This window comes from Macaca mulatta, chromosome 1 (genome assembly GCF_049350105.2).
Source record: "Macaca mulatta isolate MMU2019108-1 chromosome 1, T2T-MMU8v2.0, whole genome shotgun sequence".
Lineage (NCBI taxonomy): Eukaryota > Metazoa > Chordata > Mammalia > Primates > Cercopithecidae > Macaca > Macaca mulatta.
Genome location: NC_133406.1, coordinates 44,277,840 through 44,301,687, shown reverse-complemented (window position 1 = coordinate 44,301,687; position 23,848 = coordinate 44,277,840). Strand labels below are relative to the sequence as shown.

Genomic DNA, 23,848 nt, shown 5'->3' with positions numbered 1-23,848 from the left:
TATGTGGTTTATTCACGTTTTGTAATATGGTATAATATAATATTACCACATAGGTAATTACCATAGCCTAAATATGTTGCTATAGTTAACAAAATTTTCAAGAAAAGGTCCCAGTGCTGAACCTTAGATGTCCAGATGCAGTTTGATTTTTAAATATACTCTGGTATTCAAAAGAAACTACCATCAGAGTGAACAGGCAACATACAGAATGGGAGAAAATTTTTGCAGTGTACCCATCTGACAAAGGGCTAATATCCAGAATCTACAAAGAACTCAAACAAATTTACAAGAAAAAAACAAACGACCCTATCAAAAAATGGGCAAAGGATATGAACAGACACTTCTCAAAAGAACACATCTATGCAGCCAAAAGATACATGAAAAAATGCTCATCATCACTGGTGATCAGAGAAATACAAATCAAAACCACAGTGAGATACCATCTCACGCCAGTTAGAATGACAATCATTAAAAAGTCAGGAAACAACAGATTCTGGAGAGGATGTGGAGAAATAGGAATGCTTTTACAATGTTGGTGGGAGTGTAAATTAGTTCAATCATTGTGGAAGACAGTGTGTGATTCCTCAAGGATCTAGAACTAGAATTATCATTTGACCCAGCAATCCCATTACTGGGTATAAACCGAAAGGATTATAAATAATGCTACTATAAAGACAAATGCACACATATGTTTATTGTGGCACTATTCACAATAGCAAAGACTTGGAACCAACCCAAATGTCCATCAATGGATTAAGAAAATGTTGTACATATTCACCACGGAATACTATGCAGCCATAAAAAAAAGGATGAGTTCATGTCCTTTGCAGGGACATGGATGAAGCTGGAAACCATCATTCTCAGCTAACTAACACAAGAACAGAAAACCAAACACCATGTGTTCTCACTCATAGGTGGGAGTTGAACAATGAGATCACTTGGACACGGGGTGGGGAATATCACACACCAGAACCTGTCAGGGGGTGGGAGGTTGGGGGAGGAATAGCATTGGGAGAAATATCTAATGTGAATGATGAGTTGATGGGTGCAACAAACCAACATGGCACATGTATACCTATGTATCAAGGCACATGTATACCTATGTACCTGCATATTGTGCACATGTACCCTAGAACTTAAAGTATAATTTTTTAAAAATGTAAAAACTAAATACATATACTCTGCTATGTTAAAAGAAGAAACTGAATGGCCGGTTCACCAGATCGTCTGACAAGACATGTGTGGGGGCTGCATGGCAGTCAGTAATAAGACCTGGTCAGATCAAGTAGAAGAGTGAAAGTCATTCAATATAATCATATTCTTTGAAATGTTTTGTGTTCCAACCATACTAAACTTCTTTCATTTCCTTGAATCGTGTACTATTATATCGCGCCTTCAGACTACTTCACATACGCTTATTTTTTCCAATTCAGAAAAGTCATTTTCTCTCTCTTTAACTGACAAACTTCTTCTACGAACCTTCAGGTCTATGCTGATATGTTACTTCCCCTAGAAATCCTTTCCAGAAGGATTCCTGTTATTAATTCTTCCTGTTACATACTCTAGAGTCATCTTCATTGTCTCTTATCAGAGCCCTTACATTGTGGGCTTACATTATCTTATATTATGGTTATTATAAATAATTTTTTCATATTTTTCTGTTAAACATAAACAACCAGGAGTTCAAGACCAGCGTGGCCAACATGGCGAAACTCTGTCTCTATTAAAAATACAAAAATACTAGCCGAGCATGGTAGTGGATGCCTGTAATATCAGCTACAGGGGAGGCTGAAGCATGTGAATTACTTGAACCCGAGAGATGGAGGTTGCAGTGAGCTGTGATCACACTATAGCACTCCAGCTTGGGCAACAGAGTAAGACTCCATCTCAAAAAAAAAAAAAAAAAAAAAAAAGCACAACTAATTGGAAAATACAGTTTGCAAATACCTTTACAATTACATTAAAACATCAAATATTAAAAAATACATCAAAAATATATATACACAAGATTTCTTAAGGAAAACTATAACACATTACTGAGATAATTAAAGATAAAAATAAGTAACATTTAGTTTTGGATGAAATTCATGGTTTGTTAATGGATTGGAAGACTCAATATTGTTATTATATTATCTCTTCTCTGTAGAATCATTACATTCCCAGCAATTTTGTGTGCATGTGTGTGTAAATTGGCAAAATGAATACAAAAATTATATGGAAATACAAAGAACTAAAACTAGACAGGATATTCTTGAAGAAAAAAATTGGAGGATTTACGTTGCCATATATAAAGACACATTTTAAAGCTACACAAATTGGGATAGATCAGTATTGGGGCAAACTACAGAAATTAGGATAGATTGGCATTGGGGCAAACACAGACTATTTGACTAATAAAACAGAAAAGAAATGAAGTCACACATATATATTTGCCTGATTTATAGGAAATCACCATTGCCATTCAAAGAGAATATGATGGTTATCAGTAGACTAAAGAAATAGCTTATGACATATTCAAATAATGAAAAACCACATGGCAATGTAAAAGTGTGGAAGTGTGCTACTCACAACAACATGAATGAATCTCATAGACGCAATGTTGACTGCAGAAATGTATATTAAGGTCAAACATAAGCAAAACTTACCCATGATAATAGAGGTAAAATATTGGCTACCTTTGAGGCAAGTTATTGACTAGAAGGTATATGAGCAAGTCTTTCTGGGTGCTTATAATCTGAGTGATGGTTTCATGGGTGGAATACATTTTTATTCCAAATACATTTGTAAAAATTCACCAAGCTTAACAATTAAGATTTATGCACTTTATATATAGTATACCTCAATTTATTAAAAAGAAGAGAATCAGACAGAAAGAAGAGCTTTCTTAAGAAAACTGAGAAGTAACCAACAGCAAGGAACAGAAGAAACAAAACCAGAAAAATCTGAGAAGAGTTTCAAGAAAATAGTAACGAGCAGCAGAGTTGGACAGAAGGAGTGAGGGGACTGAGGAGTTTATTGGATTTAACACCAGAGAGGCCAATTAATTAGACCTTTTTGTGAAGTGGAATGGCTGAGGCCAGATCAATGGTTCAAGTTATGAATGGAGGGGAAGAAGGCATTACAAATAATTATAATACATTAAACTTTTTATCTAAGGAGAGCAAGAAAGAGGATGATATCTAGAAATGGATGCAGAGTAAGAAAACAGCATTTTATTTCAAGTGAAAATGAGGCTATGGATTACTCCTTAAATATCGATAAAACCTGTATCTACTTCATATAAACCTGAGTTTCAAATGTTGAATTCAGCAAGGAAATCTCTCTTCTGTTTATTGACCAGAAAAGAGCTTGTATACTTCCACTGGAGTTTGGAAAATTACGTACTAAAATATGAATTACTTAACTCTTTACTAAAACTAACCACCCATAGAAGAATTTATTTAAACATATCTAACTAAGGGAAAGTTTACAGAATTAATTGCCCTGAAAATGCAAACCAAAATATAGCCCTAAACTCAGAAATTCTTTTACTTTTATTCTTCTTTCCACCAAGTCATGCAAAGGGTGTAAACTATGCAGGCTGATGATCGCTAAGTGATAACAACATTTTTTATTGTTCCATTATTATTATGGATGTTTGGGTATTTTTTTCCTTTCAAGTTCCTCTTTTCTGGAAACTTACAGTAATAAAATGAAGAGATAAATTAGTTTTATTATGTTCCGTAGCCTTTTTGTATCACATTCAGTTCATATGACTTTAATAACAAATGCTGAAGTTGTCACAGTTTTACTTTACTAGCAAAGCCCGCAATACTCACACACAGAAACATATCAGTCCCCCTCCAAGAAAGAATTCATAAACAGTGAATGACTTACTATAATGTGCTGGTAAGGATCTATAAATGACATTTTGGTTTCAATTACAGGAAATGTTTTCACACTTCAAAGTCTTCTTTGGCACTCTAGCGTCTTTAAAACCTACAAAACAAACAATCACTATTGTTAAGCTTCCTCTTGGATGCAGTTCTAAGATTTAAACAATTATGAGTATGCGTCTTAGGAAGAAAAAGTCTATGCAAGGACACTAGATAGGTTGAGTTCCCCGTGTATACAAATGGGTTTCACACATAACTTAGGGAAAAGGTAAAATGTGTTTTGATGATACTGTTTACTTTCCATATTTACTTGTTCAAATTTATACTGTGAATAATTATTAGGAAACTACGGGGCTTGTGTTGCTTTTCATTTGCCAAGTATTTTATGAGAAATATGTTGAAATTATGGAAACTTAAAATTATTTTTGTACTGTTTATATTATAATTAAGCCACATGTCATTGTTTCCTCAGTAGGGTCAGCATTATACAAATTCACAATAAAAAAGAAAGATTTTTTCCCTTAACTATTTATTAGGAATTACAAAAGTACATTCATGTTGAATTTGAACTTTAGTAATGACATTTTTAAAGAAATGTTTGTTCATTTGAAAACACCAGTTTAATTTGGAAGCAGTTAAATAAAAATATTTTCATGGAAAAATACTCTGTATACTTTCCTTTATTCTTCTACAATTACTCTTTGTTATTTAAAATCAAATAAAAAACTATTTAATGAATGAACATCTTAGCTATTCCATTATACCAAGTCTTTGAAATTTCATAAAACAACATGTACTTATATTTCAGCATTCTATAAGTTACATCTAATTTGGAATACCTTTTCAAATATCTTTATTGTTTATCTTTAGTATGTAGATTCTAAAATGTTTTTATTTCAAAATAAATCAAATTTGTTTTAAATTGTTAACGATCTCTCTTTTTAAACATTAACTTTTAAAAAATTATAAAAATGATTCCTGCTCATTGTCACAAACAAAAACTGCTGAAGTGAACAAAGAATAAAGTGTAATCACCATTTTCATTATGATGTGTATCTTTCCAGGCTGTTTCACTGCTTTTTCATAATACTTAAAGCAATAGGAAAAGAGAGGATTTGAAATGTGTGTTTTTTTAAATGGGATCTTCTAATACACCCTCGAGTTTTTAAACTCAGGTTCTTCATTATATTTGGTTGTAAAAAATATGAAGCAATATTATATGAATGGTAAAAATCACCCATGGTTCTCTATTTAATAATTATAAAAAATAAAGATCCCCCCATTCTTCATTCTGGTCTATCAATCATCATTATTTATACCAACAAGAAAAAAAAATGTTTTTAAAGTAAAACATCTATTTACTTTCATCACTTACTTCTTAAGCTCCTAAAGTACAAGTATTTTTATCTTATCATGCATATTCATCAGGCTGAAAATGTATACAGCATTTTAAATCAACTTTTTACATAAAAATGAGACCAAACTATAAATCTAATTTATCATAATACATTACTATAATCTTGGTTTCGCATTTTCTTATTTTAAACCTAGTAGAAAAGTTTGCTAACATTAACCAATTATAAACTGCTTTAGTGCCATAGTTTGATCATTTGCTCCAAAAGTCATGTTGAAATTTAATTGCCAATGTGATGGTATTGGGAGGTGGGGCCTTTGAGAGGTGATTAGACGATGAGGGTTTCACCCTCATGGGTGGGTTTAACACCTTTTTAAAGGGGCTCATGGAATGGGCTCTCTCTCTTAGCCCTTTTGCCTTCTGCCATATTTTAGATCCAGCCTTCCTCTCCTCTGGACAATGGCTATCTAAAAGAATAGCCTCACCAGGCACCAAAACTGCTGGCTCCTTGGCCTTGGACTTTCCAAAACTGTAAGCCAATAAATTTATTCACTTTATTAATTACCCAGTGGGTCATGTTCTGTTATAGCAGCAGAAAGCAGACTAAGGCACTCAGCTTTCACATTTCTGTTATTTTGGTTGACCTAGCTGCTATTGTCAATAACTTTCAGGATTTTATTCCAATATCATCTTTTCAGTGAAGTCTTCCCTGACCTATTATTTAAAACTGGCAAAACCCCTGCTTTCTTGCTTTTTGGCCACCTAATATCCACTTATGTAGTTTTTGTTGTGTTTATCTGTCTCTTCTCCCTTCTTCATTAGAATATAAATTCTATGAAGGCAGGTTTTTTGTGTGTTTCATTCATTGTGAAATTCCCAGTCCCTATGTAGGCACACGTGGGCACTTAATACGTATTTGTTAGATAATGAATGAATGATAGGATATATGTATACATGTAAAAGGGATAATTTTCAAGCCCAGTTACACTAAAACATTTTGCTCAAGTCAAGAGATGTTCATTTTCTATTTATCCATAAGTTGTATTACCCTCATCCCTCATTTTCTATTCTACTATACTATCTTACACTGTTAATCAATACCGATATGAATTTCTTTTACCTCTTATTATTTTTCCCTAGTTAACTACATATTACACACATCTTACAAACATGATTATCCATTTACTACTATACTGTACTGTGCCTTTGATTAGGCTCTAAGTATTTTTGAAACTATATTTTATCTTTAAAGGATGACATAAAACAATGCAGGCAAAACTACAAAAGAGTAATTTGTACTCTGGTATTTATACTTAAATTTATAATACAAGAAATATATATCTATATTGAGTGATATGATCCTTACAATTCAGCACTTCCCATTATCAGCATTTTCTGTGCTATTTCTATTACAACATTTTTAAAGTGATCAGCAATGACTTTCTACTAATATGACTGATGTTTTCATGCCAACTAAATTCAAAGTATGGGAACTACATCCGTTCCCAAGTCAGAATCCAGCTAATACTCTAGAGCTCTGGGTGGAACATATTTTTGTGGATGATATAATATAAAATCGTGTGCCTCATTTTCATCTTTACCATCCATATTTCCCTCATATCATTTTCCCTCAGAAGTGAAATAACTTCTTAATATGAAGTGTTCTATGCATATGATGGTCCACATAAAGCTACTAGGCCCAAGAGCATAAGACCTTTAGATTTGCTGCAGTAGTGGTAATTCCTGAGAGGTTATGTCCTCCCTCTCCAGAAGCTGAAATGTCTATGTAGGACAATGCCAGGGCAGTACTATCAGGGATTCAAAGGATGAAGGAAAGCCAGTTATTTTCTTTATTGAAGCAGCATAATTTGGTGAAAACACCATTGGATATGGGATGCAGAATAACCTTAATTCAAGCTCCAGTTTCATATTCTAAGACCCAGGTTACTTGCTTGCAATGTGAATAACACTACTGTGAAAGGTATCTAGCCCATAATAAATATTCAATGCATATGATTCGCTTTTAAGATAAAGATTACATAGACTTATCACTAATAACATTATATATTTACTTGAAAGATGCACTATCTGTTGTAATTATTGTTGTGATAGTAGAAAATAAGAATTTTTTAATATATTTGTCACTTACAAATAAATATCTACAATAGAATTAATTACATAGACTTATCACTAATAACATTATATATTTACTTGAAAGATGCACTATCTGTGGTAATTATTGTTGTGACAGTAGAAAATCAGACATTTTTTATATATTTGTCACTTACAAATAAGTATCTACAATAGACCTTGTGTTATGTAAGGTGCTTGGGAGCAAAAAAAAGATGAATCAGACAGGTGTATAGCATGAAACTCTGTGGCCCTATAGACTTTATACTTGACACTCTCCATAGTGGAACCTCAAAAATTAAGCAAGATTCTGGTAGTTATTCTCACCAAAGTTTTCTGTGTTAAAAACTGTAATAATGAGAATGGCATAGCAGACGAGCATCTGCTTGGACTTACAGCCATTCCATTCACAAACAGTAGCTTCATACGAGATATTTTGTTCATTCAACAAACACATCTTTGCTATCTACCTAGTCTATAGTAGGCACTTGGGAAACAATAGTGAATAACACATAGTTCTTACTTTGTAGAAACAAAATGAGACAATCTAGGGGTAGCAATAAATGCAGCCTACCCTGATTTTTCATGCATACATGTTGCTAAAAGTAGTAACACTTTTTATTATGATTAATGTCTCCAATTGGAAGGAAATCTTGAAATCTATTCTCCTGGGAAAATATCATCAATGAGTTTCTATTCTCTTAGTAGAAAAGTCAGAAATCCTTAACATGGTCTACAATGGTGGCTCTTACACCTATTTACTGCAAACCAAAACAGAGAAAACTTTGCATACCACAATACAATACATAAATATATACACAGACAAATATTTAAAATATAGAAGTAAGTTTCATGTGATACTTTTACTAAGTACAATGTACTCTGATTTTAGTCTAATACTTTTGTTTAAATGCTGGTAACAGCCCACTGAATTGATTTCATGACTCACTAATAGCAATTTGAAGAATACTAGTGCAAAAGATTGCAAAATTGAATTTCTGTCTACTTCCTCAACCCCACACCACTACTCTCTCTTTTGCTTTCTATGCTAAAGCCATACTGGTTTTCTTTCCCTCAAATGTGTCAAGCTCTTTCCCACTCAAGGCTGTAACTTATCTCTTCTATTCATTCATTTAGTCAACAAATATTTAAGGCATAACTACCATGTGTCAAACATTGTTCAAGGGACTAGAGAGGTAAAAGTGAGGAGCTAGATACATTCCCTTCCCTCTTGGAGATTCCATCTCTAGAAAACAATCAGAAAACAAGGAATCCAAAAAATAAAAGAAACAATGGGAAATAGAGTTGTATAAAATTATGGAAACAGGTAAAAGGCAGGAACAAAGAGTAATTGAGGCTGAGCCCTAAAAAGGAGCTAGTCATACAGAGTGAGGAGACAGTGGGTTTAGAATATAATGTTCCAGGCAGGCAGTATGAGGAACTGAGAGAAGACACGTGGCTGATGAATGGTGAGCAAATGTGAAAGTGGCTTATGATGAGGTTGGAAATATAGGCAGTGGTAGATCATGTTGAACCTCTTAGGCAACTACCGTTTACCTAGCTAAATCTGACCCATTCTCCAGGATTCAGTTTCAACGTCACTTCCACAGAGAACCCTTCCGTGACCTTCAAGTATATTTGGTCTGCCTGCTGCTGGTTCCGTGTGTTCTCTGGACTCCTCCTTCAGGCCTTTCAATCCACTCACGCAATGTCTGCCTTTTCTGGGAGAACTAAAGATTCATTAAGTCAGTGGTCATATTTATCTTATTAATAGAGACATCCCTAGTGCCTAAAACTATGCCTAAAATATAGTCGGTTCAGAATAAAGATTTGCCCAATGGATGGATGGATATTATTCAAAGTAGTGCCAGGTTGATGCACGAAGAAAATCCACAGAATAGTGCCACACCCTCTTGTGATGTTTCTCTTTCTTATTCCTAACAATTCTTAATGTCAAATGATGTTAAATTTGCTCTCTATTTGTTTTAAAAAAAGCAGAACAAGTGAGATTCCAGAGAGGGTGAAATTAGTACTCAAAATGTTTAGAGGAAATCTGTTGCTGGGATCCAAAGTTTAATGTCAGTAATTTTATTTCCTCTTCTCATGTCCAGCAACTTCATTCATAACCACTCTGTTCACCACCTATTATCCACTACTGTATCCTACAACAAGACTTGGATAGAGACTCTCCTGATATTAAATCCAAAGCGAATATGCTTAAGATAGCTAACTGTCCAAGTCTAGTTTCTCTCTCTCCCTTCTCTGCCCCCTTTCTCTCTCTCTCTCTGTGTGTGTGTGTGTGTGTGTGTGAGTGTGTGTATGTGTAAAACCACTAGGTTAAGAACTACAAGATAACTAGAGAGTAAACAAACATGACTCATGGCATTTAATCTCAAAGCAACTTTCTTTTGTTCTTTGATTCTATTCAGGGCTAACTCTCCTCCTACCTTGAAGAAACCTCAGGCAGCCTCAGAACTTTTCTGTTGACTTGAATACGAAAAGAAGAAAAGAAAAAGGAAAAGAGGAAAAGAAATAGCCCAGACACTGCAGACACTGAAATGCTGGGTTCGTTGAGTTAAAGTCTCTCTCCTGCTCAAGGTAGAGCTTGTTGCAGAAGAAAGGGGGTGAGGTCATTGACATCTCCCTTCCCCTGCCTACGGTCGAACTCTCCCAAGCTTGACGACTCTGGTTTTTAAATCCTTATAGTTGGAAAAGGATGCACAGAGAGTGAGAATAGGGGCAAGAAAAATATTACTTCGGCAGTACTTTTATAAGCTGGTTTTGTGATCTCTTGGCTTGGTACATGTTAAAGCTGAGTCTTTCTTTCATAGATGCTTTTTGTGGATTCTTCTGAGATTCTCTGTTTTTGAGGTTTCTTCCTGTGTTCCCTGACATGCAAATGCATCTCTACTCCAGCTGGGGGCTTGTGTGTTTTTCCACAGCCCTAGTGCATCCTGTGGTCCACTTCCAGTTTTCTTTTTCTGAGGTTCTTTCATTCTACCAGGCAAATGCCTTGTATAGAATTTAAGACTTCTTCCCAAGGTTCTCTTTAGTCCATGGACAATACTCACACATGTTTTCTTTCTTCCAGCAAACCCTGAGAATGCAATTACTTCCTAAATGAAACTGTCTATTCTGCTACTTGTGTCCTTTATATTTCCCAAGCATGACTAGGCACCAGCCTACTGCAGAAGACAAATGTTAAACCCTCTGACGAGTGTTCTCAGTGGTCCCCTTAAGGCCCTCTCTTGATTGGTGATTAGTAGGCATATTCCTCTCCAGATCTCTGCCCCAAGGGAAGAGGGGCTGTACTCATAGCAGTGCTTTCCAAAACAAAACAACAAAAAAACTCTTCTGAAGCTCTTACCACATCTCTACTATTTCAATGCTTTTATAACAGTGAAGCGGGTAAGTTTTATATATTATATAAATGTCCTTGTCCATCTGCTTTCTTTAAAACATAAAGAGTAGGCTGTTTCACTATCCATGTTAGTAGTGTATATCTTAAATCTTATGGCTTAAGGTCTTGGCCAAATTTTCCACTTTAAAGTCCAATATATAGGTGAACCGACTTACAAAATGACAGAACGAGGAACGTGGCAAATCCTCTCCCAGAAAAACAAACACATTGACAAAACTGGGCAGAATTATCACAAACAACAATACACACACACACACACACACACACACACACACACACGTATGAAAACAATAGCACAAAAAAAGGGAGATGGGATAGAGGTATACTGGATCAAGGAAATGACACCAGATCATTATTGAACCTATAGAAAGAAATACAGGGTACCAGTAAATAAGCTCTTTCATACTTTCAAATATCAGATCAGTTATTTACCATTTCTCTGAAGCGTTTTCTATTTAACAGTAACAGTAAATATGTAGGTTAATATAAAATATTCTATATTATATTCTTCAAATATAAATATATAGAGATTAATATAAAATATTCTATAAACATTTCCTTTTCTTCTCTCAACTTCTTCAAAAGACATAGCATTTACACAGCAATAAATTATAATCCTATCTAATATATACAACAATAATAGCAAAAAGGAGGAGTGATCAGGGACTAGAACTACACTGCAGAAAAGTTTTTGTATTTTACTGGAATAAAGATATTATTGATATGAAGTAGACTATAACAAATTAAGGCATATAGTTTAATTCCTAGAGCAACCACTAAGAAAATAACACAAAAATATAGTTAAAATATCAATAAAGGAACTAAAATGGGCCACGACAAAATAGCTATTTAATGTAAGGAACAGAAGAATTTTAAAAAGAGACATGGAAAACAGCAAAATGGAAGACGAACATCTAATCATGCTTCCAATAACATTAAATGTGAGTGATGTAACATTCCAATCAAAAACTAGAGGTTGTCACACTGGATAAAATTGAATGTATATAAAAGACTAATGGAATCCAAATAAGGTTTGTAGTTTAATTAATAGCATTGTACCAATGTCAGTTTCCTGGTGTTGATAATGTACTATGGTTGTCAGATGTTACACTAGGGAAAGCTAAATGAAGGGTACATGAGAACCCTGTAATATTTTTGTAATTTCTTATCTTAAATTATTCCAAAATACAGTTTACTTTAAAAATTTAATACATGTGAACAGATCTAATATATATTTATAAATTTTATTACACAGTTATGTTCAAGGGAAGAAACAAAGACATCCTATGAAGAAATTACGGAAATACAATCACTTCCTTCGGGGTAAAATCACTAGCCATTACTGTCAGGCAGTGGCTGCATTTTCCATTCCAGTTAGGAATAGGCACCCGTGCTTTTTTGTTTTTGTTTTTGTTTTTTTCTCTCTCTCTGTAACTGTTAATAGTAGCAGCAGATATTTTAGGTTTCTGCAAAATTAAGGCATTTCTGTCCAACTAACCACATGAAACAGTAGGAAAATGTTTTTTGCCCCAGAATTAGCTCAGTTCTGGAAACCTTATTGTAACTAGTTTGCACAACCACTCTCATGAATACTCCTAAAATAGCAGGGTTTCTGTTCCTTTGTTTCTTATAACTAAGCTAAATAACCAGTCTTGGTGAGTATACACAGTCTCTTAAGTCTGAAGTAAGAGATATGCAATTCACAAGGTTTTTTTCTCTTTCTTTTTTTGCTTTCCCTGCCCTGTAATTAGAAACTTTCAGAACATGAATGAGAGGGAAATTTGGATAGACTTTTCAACAGATATTTCCCTATGCAATGTAACTGTTGGCATTCAATGAAAGTTTAATAGTGTGTGATCTTTCCAAAACTTTTAGTCATGTTGTCAAGGCAAGATAGACTTCTCAGGAAAATGAACAGAAACAAAAACCCAGACTAGAGTGTTTTGTCACTTCTCTCTCTGTGTACAGTGATATGACAAGAGGAAAAGGAGGGGATATTATTAGGGTTGTGGCATCTGGAGGAAAGAGGGATAGGATGCAAAAGATTCTTTTCGCTTTCCCTCCAACTCATTGTATATACATGTGGAGATATTAAAAAGTTCAGCATTTAAGTGGCAGCAACTTCTCGACTGCAGCCAGAATGACCCAAGTTCTAGATTGTCTCCTCCTTTCTCTATCTGCGGGATCCTGACTCTCAGTTTCCTTGTCTGTAAGTGGGGAAAATGGCCCTTAATCCTCACAGAGACAATGGGATGATGAAATAAGAAAATATATGTAAATCACCAAGCACAGTACCTAGAAGACCATAAATGTACAAAATAATCATTATTATTATTATTGTTTATGAAACTGGTGATGATTCCCTTCAAACTGCCTCAACTCGAACTGTTTCAACTCATGCACTTAAGTCATTAGTCATTTAATTCTATAGAGAGTTTTTTGTTTTTGTTTTTGTTTTTTTTTTGACAGAGTCTCATTCTGTTGCCCAGGATTGAGTGTAGTGCTATCTCAGCTCACTGCAACCTCCGCCTTCTGGGTTCAAGCAATTCTCATGCCTCAGTCTCCTGAGTAGCATGGACTACAGGCACCCACCATCATGCTTAGGTAATTTTTGTATTTTTAGTAGACATGGATTTTCACCATGTTGGCCAGGCTGATCTCAAACTCCTGACCTCAAGTGACCCACCCGCCTTGGCCTCCTAAAGTTGGGGGATTACAGTGTGATCAGGTGTGGCCTTGGCCTCCCAAAGTGGGGGGATTACAGGTGTGAGCCACCACACCCAACCTCTATGGAGATTTCTAAGAAATTCAAGTAGGCAAATTTATTGAGCACCTTTTATAAAGACCAAGTACATTTTCATATACAACAATAAATTTTTAATAGAAACACTGATGTTTTGATCCATTAATATTTTTAAAAGTAGAACATATTTGGACACTAACTTGTCTGCTGTCAAATTCAAAGCTTTCTCTATTACACTGGATATGGAAACATATTTTAAAAGCAAAGAGAGCATTATATTACTATGTTTCCATCATCATCATTCTTATAATGATACATAGTTACTAAGGCATCACTAAAGTTTTAAGCTTTTAAATTAATTTCATGGTGCTTTTTTGGTAAACCAAGGCTATACAAAGAGTTTGATATCACCAACCGTCACAAAGGAATAAAGAAACAATAGGAATTCAGATGGGTAAATGAGCTGCTTTATATTAAAAGTGTCTCTCAAACCATACTCCCAATTTACTACAGGAACACCTCCCTATTCCCAAAGAAATGTAAAAGCATGACTCCAGACACAAAGGCACAGAATAATTAACTGTGTCTATTTCTTGAGCCTGGAACCCAATGGTATGGAACCTGCCACTAAGTCCCACAGTAGTAACAGGTGGTGCCATATGGCTGATATTCATACTGTTCCTTTTAAGATTTCCCTCTCCATTTGTATTCCTAAGTCACTGCTTCTTAATCTATCAAATTTGTATTCTTGAAAGCTCATTATAATTACATAGACAAGTATATATGAAATACCTACTAGAGTTTCAGAGAAGGTAGAGATTCTAGTGGTTTAAAGTAGAAACGGGGCTTCAGAGAAAATGGTAAGTAACTGATCTGACACTTGAAAACGTGAAAGAGCTTAGATCTGTAGTAAGAGGAAGAGGAAACATTTCCTCTAGGAAAATACTCCATCCACCTCAGGCTCTCAACTGGTGCTGTCCTTACCCATACCTTCTCTGCAGGATCATGCCCGCCTGTCATTCAGGGTTCTGCATAAATTCACTCTCTAAAGTCAGTCATCTCTTAATGTATCTATTAGATTAGGTCCCTTGTACCTTTCCTTGAAATCTCTTATCACAATATTGTATACTAGACTACCATTATACATGTGTCGGTCTCCCATAGCTGGGAGCAGCACAAAGGACGTTCTGTCTTCTCCCTCCATTCCTTTAGGGCCCAGAGTGATAATTCAATTACTATTGACTGAAGGATGAATAAGCAAACTGGGGAATTTGCATGATGTACTGGAGAAAACTGTCTAGATAATAAATGTGCTCTTGTCTTAAGAAACAATCAAGAGGAAGTAGATTACATTTATAGAATCTAGAATGTGAAACTGGAATATATCTTAGCAGTTGCTAATATGAATACTTAATTTTGAAAATCCACACTTGTTAAACATTTCCCAAGTACTTTAAGGATTTATATATATGATCTCATTTTTTCTTATAATAAGATAGGGATTATTATCACTAATTTTGAGATTAAAAAAAAAAACAGGTTTGGAAAGGTAAGGAATTTGTTTAACTGACAACGCAAACTAAGGCAGACTCCCACCACCAGTCTCTACCAAAGAATAACTGTCTCAGGAAGAATAAGAAAGTTCCCAGGTCATCTGGGTTAACACGGGCTGAGCTGGCCCTAGAATCCTCTTTCTACGTCATTTTTTTCACTCTACAAAAGACCCTGAAGCACATGCAGAGTTTCTGAGAAATTATACAATAAGCAACAGAGTTATTCGCGTCTTAGCAGGGAGGTGGCATGATGAAAGTGGCACTTTGTGTTAGTTTACGAGGGTTGCCATAACAAACTATCACGGACCGAGTGGCTTAAACAATGGGAATTTATTTTCTCACAGTTCTCAAGGTTGGAAGTCCAAGATCAAAGTTTGGCAGCTTTGGTTTCTCCTGAGACCTCTCTCCTGGGCTTGCAGATAGGGGTGTTTCGCTGTGTCCTCACATGTTCTTTCCTCTGTGCACAGAGGCCCCTGGTGTCTCTGTGTGTGTTCAAATTCCCTCTTCTTTTAAGGACACTAGTCACATTGGATTAAGACATGTCCCTAACAGCCTCATTTCAATTAAATGCCCTCTTTAAAGGCCTTATCCCCAAATACTTCTACATTCTGAGGTATTGGGATTTAGGGTCCAATGTATGCATTTGGGGGGGGGCATATTTCAGCCCATGACATGTTTTAATGACATAAACATAGCAGCTAAAGCAGCATACAATTGTTAGTGGAGAAAACTGGTGCTGGAGGAGGGAGGAAGAAAATCGGCCAGAGAAGTCCAGATGTGATATAAGATACAATATGCAGCTGGGGGCAGTGGCTCATGCCTGTAATCCTAGCACTTTGGGAGGCCGAAGCGGGTGGATTGTCTGATCTCAGGAGTTCAAGACCAGCCTGGGCAACACGGTGAAACCCTGTCTCTACTAAAATACAAAAAATTAGCCGGGCGTGGTGGTGGGCACCTGTAATCCCAGCTACTCGGGAGGCTGAGGCAGGAGAATTGCTTGAACCCGAGGCAGAGGTTGCAGTGAGCCGAGATTGCACCACTGCCCTTCAGCTTGGGCAACAGAGCAAGACTCCATCTCAAAAAAAAAAACAAAAACAAAAGATATGATATGCATCTCAACTAGGATGGTGAAGATTATAAAGGAGAGAGCATAGCTCCTTTAAGATGGAGCAGCTACCCTCATCTGATTATTTAAAAAGCTCCCCACAGCTCCTCACCAACATATACATACACACATTTTACATAAACGAAGCATAAGGATAACATCTAACCACTTCACATTTGGGAAGTACTAATCCGGATAAACCTGTCCATCTTAAGGATCAGGAAACTGGCCAGCCCAGTTTCACATAGTGCATTACAAACAAAGCAAGAATGTCTCCTCACTCCCAAGCCAGTGTTCTAGCTTTCATTCCTTGACCACTCTGGTTTGCTGTTATTTTCCATTCTTTCACCTCTTGGTGGTCAAAAACAAGTGGCCATTCTGGCCATATTTTAGGGTCAAGAAATTTTGAGGAAGGAGGAAATATTCATAATCACCACCTAGAAAGTACTTCATTGTACAAATTTGTAAGCTGAGGCCTCAAGATATAAATAAACCTCACCAAGTTACCCAGTAAGGAGAACAGCTGAAACTGAACATACCTCTTCATTTTCAACCAAGTACTCTTTCTTTATACCCTACTGGCATCCTCATTGCCCCATCTTATCCCCCACACGCACTGGGGCTAAAAAGGAAATATAGCCAAATATTAAAATAACATATATATAGTTTCAGTTTGGCTAAAATCTTAAGTTACCAAGTTATAATTTGGAAGGACAGAGTAGATCCAAGATATGAATGTGAGGAAAACAAATAACTGAATTTCTCCTTGGGATTGGTCCAATAAAGCTGAAGAAGAATCATTTTCATCCTTTGTAATTTTCTAGGTTTGAATCATAGTTATAAATTGTTTATTTTCAAATATTAGATTGTTTAAAAAATTCCTTTTCCCACACAGACCATTATGGAATAATATCACATTGATAGGTGTTAAATATATGATGTGCATTTTCAGAAAATATAGAAGGATAATGTTCTGCCTTCTACTTAAGAGAAACTGACAATGGTGATGTACTTATTGTTAACACGTTATATGTAACAATGTGGCACAAAATGCTAGGAAAAGAAGTGTGTTTTGACAACAGCATTACTTCTACAGCTTTTCTCTCTAGACTGGACGTTTTGCAAATATGCTCCCCGAGGTAGTATTTGTGTTTTGTTGAGGGTTCCACTCCCTCTTTAATTGCTGCCTTTTTAAAGTGACAGAGTCTGTCAAGGTTTCCACAGCAAGGAAAGCCATATCTTTTTTCTAAGGTAAACAGTTCAGGGAAAACACCCAGGGAAAACCATCAAACTGGCTTAAACGTTTAATAAGAACCATTTTATTACTGGATACAATCATCAGCATTCATGGCTTGCTTTGCTTTTCAATGAATGCCATGACTATTTCAGGCAGCTGGTGAGATTGATCTGACAGTTTAAAATATGGAATTACTATGATCTTTAAAAGGAATAAATTGATGATAAACTATATCATCAGGAGTTGTGGAAGCACAGAAGGGTGTACACCTGCTTCCAGGTGTTACTGTAAAGTTCGACCACTAAATGCAAGACCAGCATTCTACAATTCCTGAACTGGGTAACTTGTAATAGGAATTCAGCGTTACCATTTTCTTCTCAGATCATAAGAAGTTTTAGAAATGTTATTTAGATACTGTGATGGTAATTCACTTTTGGAAAAAAACAAGAAACCTAGTATTTTGCAGGATTAAGAACTCTGTAAATAGAGTGTATGCATTTGAGAGGAGTAGACTTGGGGGCTTTTAATGTTTTTTTGCGCCATGGACCCCTTTGGCAATCTAGTGAAGCCTAGGGACCACTTTATAGAGTATAACAGTATTATATTGGTTTATAAAGAAAGCTAATTATTGCCCAGGCAAGGTGGTGGGCACCTGTAATCCCACCTACTCAGGGGATTACAGGAGAGGCAGGAGAATTGCTTGAACTTGGGAGGCAGAGGTTGCAGTGAGCCAAGATCGCACCACTGAGCTCCAGCCTGGGCAACAGAGTGAGACTCCATCTCAAAAAAAAAAAAAAAAAAAAAAAAAGGCATTATGTTGAAATACATGTATCCATGGCAGTCTGCAGACCCTTTAAATAACATTTATGTGTACATTGGAGCATTGCAGCACATGTTTTCCCCTTCTACTTCTGTGGGTTACTACCACATAGTTCCAGAGTTTCATGGAAAATTTTTGAGGAGGGAGGAACGTACATTACTATAAAGAGTAAAATGATGATAGGAAATTTTAAGTTCTTTTTGTACTACCTACTTCTGCTTGCACCATAATGAACGTGCAGCACATCCTGAATATTTAGGGGTTACATATAATAAACTCAGGTTGAAATGAACTGAAAGTGCTGTCATTTGCTTCATAATGAAATTTATATTGCCTCTAGCTTTGAGTAACAAGCTGGAGAACTGTGCCAAAAGTACATTAGTAAAATCAATAAGCAGGTTTCAGTTGAGCTTCTGCAGATGAGATATAATGCCTCAATGGGTCCTTGGGAAAATGTGAAATTAACCAAACCAATATTATACTCTCCCCTTCATTTTGCCAATGAGAAATTGGACAGGAGGAAGTTAGACAACTGCAGCTAAACCATAGCCTGACAAATATGGGCAGGACTAGGAATAAAGTGCAGAATGACTTTCCACTTCATGACATGTCTCTGGGAGGTAGGGAGAAAAGGAGGAAAAAGAAGCAGCTAGTTAGTGTCAGGCAGAGAAGTAAATGAAGGGCACAGCCATAAGCAATCTCAAGTCCATCTGACCACAAAAAGCATCCTCTCTTCTCACCATGCTGCCTGATTGACCCACACAGACTCACTGCTTCCATCCATGGAGGAGCCTGGCCTTCATTTGTGTAAAACTAAATCATTTTTATGTGAAGAGGATTTATGAGACATGGCTAATGATTTTTAAATTTTAAAATGGTTTTTTTAACTTTGAGGAAATGAGTCAATAGCTCAATAATATTATTTTAGTCATTGAAAAGATACCATTTTGATTATGGTAACCAGCTATTCTCTAAAACTCTAAGATTTGGAAAAGAAAAGGAAGTGACTCTTATATGCAAAATGAAAGATTTATGTCAAGGTGAAGAAATACATCCTGAGAGCAGGGCTGTGAAAGATCCTCTTTTTGGATGGTCTATTATTATCACAAAATGTTTTACACATCCTTACACTGTAGAATTCTAATGATTCAAAGTCTATAAACCCTTATCTTAGGGAGCACAAAGACCAAGGAGTGTGCTACAACTCAGAAACAAGTACTTAGCTAGGAGTCCAATAAAGGCAGAGAAAAAAAGAGTTAATCATTCAGAACTTCAAAGGACAACAGCAATAGGTCTACCAACTAAAACATGAAGAAAAAGAGGTTCCAGAATGATGGCTCCTGGAACAGATAACTGGGTTTCACTGAAGTGTACAATCAGGCCTAGCAACTGGCAAGGTAATGAATCCAAGACTTTGGAAAGAACAAAGGCTCAATTCCCACCTACTAGAGCTGGAAATCAGCCAGTTTTGGACTACTCCCTAGTAGTCACTAATTACCTTAGATAAAGGATCTCTGTTCTACAGACTCATTCATTTTTATGAATTTTTGTTTAGGTTTGGTTTTGGTTTTGGTTGTTTTTATTTTGTTTTGCTTAGTCCACTGGTTATCCATTTTATGAATTACCACAATTTTTCTTTCCGTCTTTAAAACTCCCACTCTAGAGGAACCATCTAGCTTCTTTGCTCTTAGCATTTAAACATGTTGCAGAAAAACAACGTACCCTGGAAGGCTAGTTTTAATTTAAGTCCATATTCTCAAAACCCACAGAGGCTCTCTACAATACAAGGCATCTTTCTAAGTTTCTTTAGTGGACTGGTATTCCCACCGGAAAGAGTCACTTTATTCCCTTCTCTCACTCAAGTTTCTCACCCCACCCCAACTCCCACTCCTAGCAGGCGACCTCATCTTCCTTCACTGAGAAAGCAGAAAGCATCAGAGGGAAGTTTCTCATCTTCCCACCATCAAATCTGCATATTCCCCTGCAGGTGCACTTGGGTCCCCTTCTCCTTATCACAAAGGAGGCAATGTTCCTCCTACTGTTACAGACCTGGCACCAGCCGTGGCTCTCTGGATGCAAAATCCCTCTCCTTAAGGAGAGATTTTGATGGTCATGTCTCTCTTTCCTGAATCAGCAAATTTTACTTTCAACTGGATCTAATTGGCAAACTTGTTACAGTCTCTCTGTTGACTTCATATTCCTTTTCCCTGCTATGTCTCCATTTGGGTGCTGTGTTTCACTGACAGACTTCTCTGAAGGGTTATTTGCTCACCCTGTATCCAGGAGCCAGCTATCCTCGCCACGCATTCCTCCCATCCCATTTACGCTTCCTTCTTCTGTCTACCCCCACCACTCCTTTGAAACTGCACTAATCAGGATCATTCATGATCTCCAAATTTCCAAATGTAGCAATCACTTTTCTGTCCTCTTCTTATTCAACCTCTTTGTTTCCTCTGGAACCACTTTCCCTCCTTTGCTCCCATGACACCACCCTAATCCCTGGTTTTCCATCTAATTTTTTAGTTGCTTCTTTGCAGACTCATTGACAAGTGCCACTCTCTGCCTGGAACCCTAGCATGAGCCATGCCGTTCTCACTCCACTTACCACCTCCCATAGATGGCTTTTCATCCCTCACATCTGTGCTTCAATTCTGTGCCTCAGAGAGCCCTTCCCATTCTCCGCCTTCCCATGTTATTCTTTGTCATTGAAGCCCATTTGCTTCCTTTTTATAATTTATTATGTTTGTTTGTATACTTATTATCTGTCTCCACCAAGACAGAATGAACTATACCTGCTTTATTCACCCAGGTATGCCCTAAATGTAGCACAGTGCCTAGCATGTAGCTGTTATTAATTAAAAGTGACTGAATTAGTGAAGGAATAAATGCATACTGCTTACTGACCAACAATTCCTGATTGACATTAACATTTGAATTTCTTGAAACAGGAGGTAAAATTGGTAAGTGAAAATGAAGAGTACATATTATCTAAATAGCTTCATACAATACCTGTTCTCTTTCTAAGTATTAAAAAGTGCATTTTCCTACTCTTACAACTTTTCTAAGTATACTATATGTATTAATAAAATGGTATATAGAAATTATTTTTTCACAGAAACCTAAAATTTATATGAGAGCATTCTTTTCATTGTGATGATAAAAAGTGCTTGAAGATTCTTGTTATCTGTTTAAATTACATCCTAGATTAACAAATTGACCTGGTTGATTCATATCTTATGTACATATCAATATACAATAACAATTAATCAACATTAATTATTAAGGCATATTATATGTAATATATGGTGTATTGAATAATTAATGATTTACCTGAATTAATTAATATTGTTATTAATTATATTACTACATAGGGTATATATTAATACTAGGATATTAATCCATATAAATTAATATTTTATTAATTCTTATTAATACATAATATATTGATCAACCAAATCAAATTTGTCAACTTAAAACATATTTTAAACAGATTGTAAGAATTTCTGCAAACAGTGAATGAGTCTCACAAATTTGATTCTTTCTTTTATTGCTTTTCATTGACAACAGACGCATCATTACAGGCAGTAATAAAGATGAGAGGGAAAAATGCATGTAAATATTGTGAAGCTTTATATATATTAAATATAAATCTCTGGTTGTCACCAGTTCAAAAAGTAAGTACCAAGTAATAGATTATAAGTAAGCATCAAATAGCTTTCCAATTAAATATTTAATTTACCAAGAAGCCTCTTTTAAATTAGAATTGTTGCTGTGACAAATCTTCCTAAAATGGGTTAGTGGCATTGTCTTCTAAGAATGAAGGATATAACAGTATTTTAAAGCTATTATATGAACATATGTTACCATTGATCATTGAAAGGGAACTACCAAAATTTCCTAGTATTATCTCTTTGAGATCTAAGTTCATGACCTCAGCAAATTTTAAATTCATCCATGTCTTCTTCATGTCAGTTGAATGAAAAGGAAGTTGATAATCTGTTTGAGGTTTGTGGTAGACACAAAAGAGGATAATGGATATTAAGAAATCATAATTATAGATGCAGCAGTCTATACAGAATTATCTCATAACTGTGTGCATCTTTAGACACTTTTCTCTGATTGCTTTTCAATAAATTCTTACATAATTGCTCAAAATTACTTTTTTCAATACTTTCATAATATTGCACAAAATACATGTTTAAAAAAGTCCACAAAATGAATTTCCTTTTTGTTTCAATAAATAAAAAGCTAAAACCTGAAAAAAAACTTAAAACACCATTTATCTGCCTCGAGACTATCTCAGGCAGACACTGTCTCTTCTTATAGATCCAAGAATTCTGCAAAAATGCTTTTTTCCATAAGGGGTGAACATCCCAGTTTACTGCCTGTGTACTGCATTTAACTTGCTTATCCTGTCAAAACTGTGGGCATAAAAGTATGGGGCAAATAGAAGTGTGTCAATGTACTGAGTGAAATTCAGAAGCCATGTGCTGACCTAATGTTTCTAGTGGCACAGTTGCACCCAGCAGTCAAACCTGACCTAGTATGCATTATTTATTACCACATCATAGTATATATACTAAGTCAAGTGTATAACTAAGGTTGGGTTTTACCCCTGAGAAGGAGTATCTGCTTTATCATAAGCTACTGAATTATTTGGAAAAGTAAAATAATAATGATTTTTTTGTCCAAATGATAAATCCAAGATCAGAGTAACCATCTAGATACAAATGCTTTATGCCAGCTGCCAGGTTTAATAAGAGCCAGAAAGAGCCATAGGTTCTGTAGGTTATACTTAGAAAATTCTAAGAAATTTCTCTACTACCAACCTGAAAACAAAACATTTGGTAAAAGCAGTACTTTTTACATAACTCATAAAATGTGTTCATTTTGTATTTTTAGATAAAATGTGATACATTTTATTTTCTTAAAGTAGCATACATACTACTGTACAAAATACTATATAATTCCAAAATTGCACAAGTTGCACAACCTCCTCTACTACATTAATCAGTAATCAAGTTATAAGGGCAGAACAATTGAGTTATTATGGAAACATGCACCAGGACAGTGGACTTCCTGGGCTTTCTCTTATAATTTTTCTGATGTTAACTCCAATAGAAAGAGTGTGACAACATCAAATAATACACACTAAAACTAAAAATATATACAAATATATTTAAACATTTAAATACATCAAAATAGAAATCATAAGGCAGATATTTAAAAAAAGAAAATGAAACATTTGACTTTTCAACAGCTCTTTTTCACAGCTGTAAAATATGGATAGTAATAACTGTACTGCTAACATACACAGTTATTGTGGAAATAAATAAACTTCATAACCAATCTCTTTATCAACCACAAAGCCTGTGAAAATAAAAAATACTGGGCCTCTGATTTTTTTCATACTAGATAATGAAAAAACAGCTTGTAAATTAAATAACAAAACAAAAAACCTAAGCAAGCATAAGCTGAGCATCATAAATACATGAGTTTTCTGTACTGTAGAAGAATACATATTATGGACATTTGTTTACTAATTCAAAGCACTCTGTTACCTAAAATACCAATTTTTTTTTTTTTCTGAAGACTCCAGAAGTCAAGCAG

At 35.4% G+C, this 23,848-nt stretch overlaps 1 protein-coding gene across 1 annotated transcript in view; it reads right to left on the bottom strand.

Moving 5' to 3' along the window:
* PLA2G4A (phospholipase A2 group IVA) overlaps positions 1-23,848 on the bottom strand; it is a 147,960-nt gene that overhangs the window by 119,110 nt on the left and 5,002 nt on the right. Inside the window, exon 2 of the mRNA XM_015121794.3 lies at positions 3,877-3,978. Coding sequence (XP_014977280.1) covers positions 3,877-3,909 — 33 coding nt within the window. The 5' untranslated portion in view covers positions 3,910-3,978. The remainder of the gene's footprint in view (positions 1-3,876; positions 3,979-23,848) is intronic.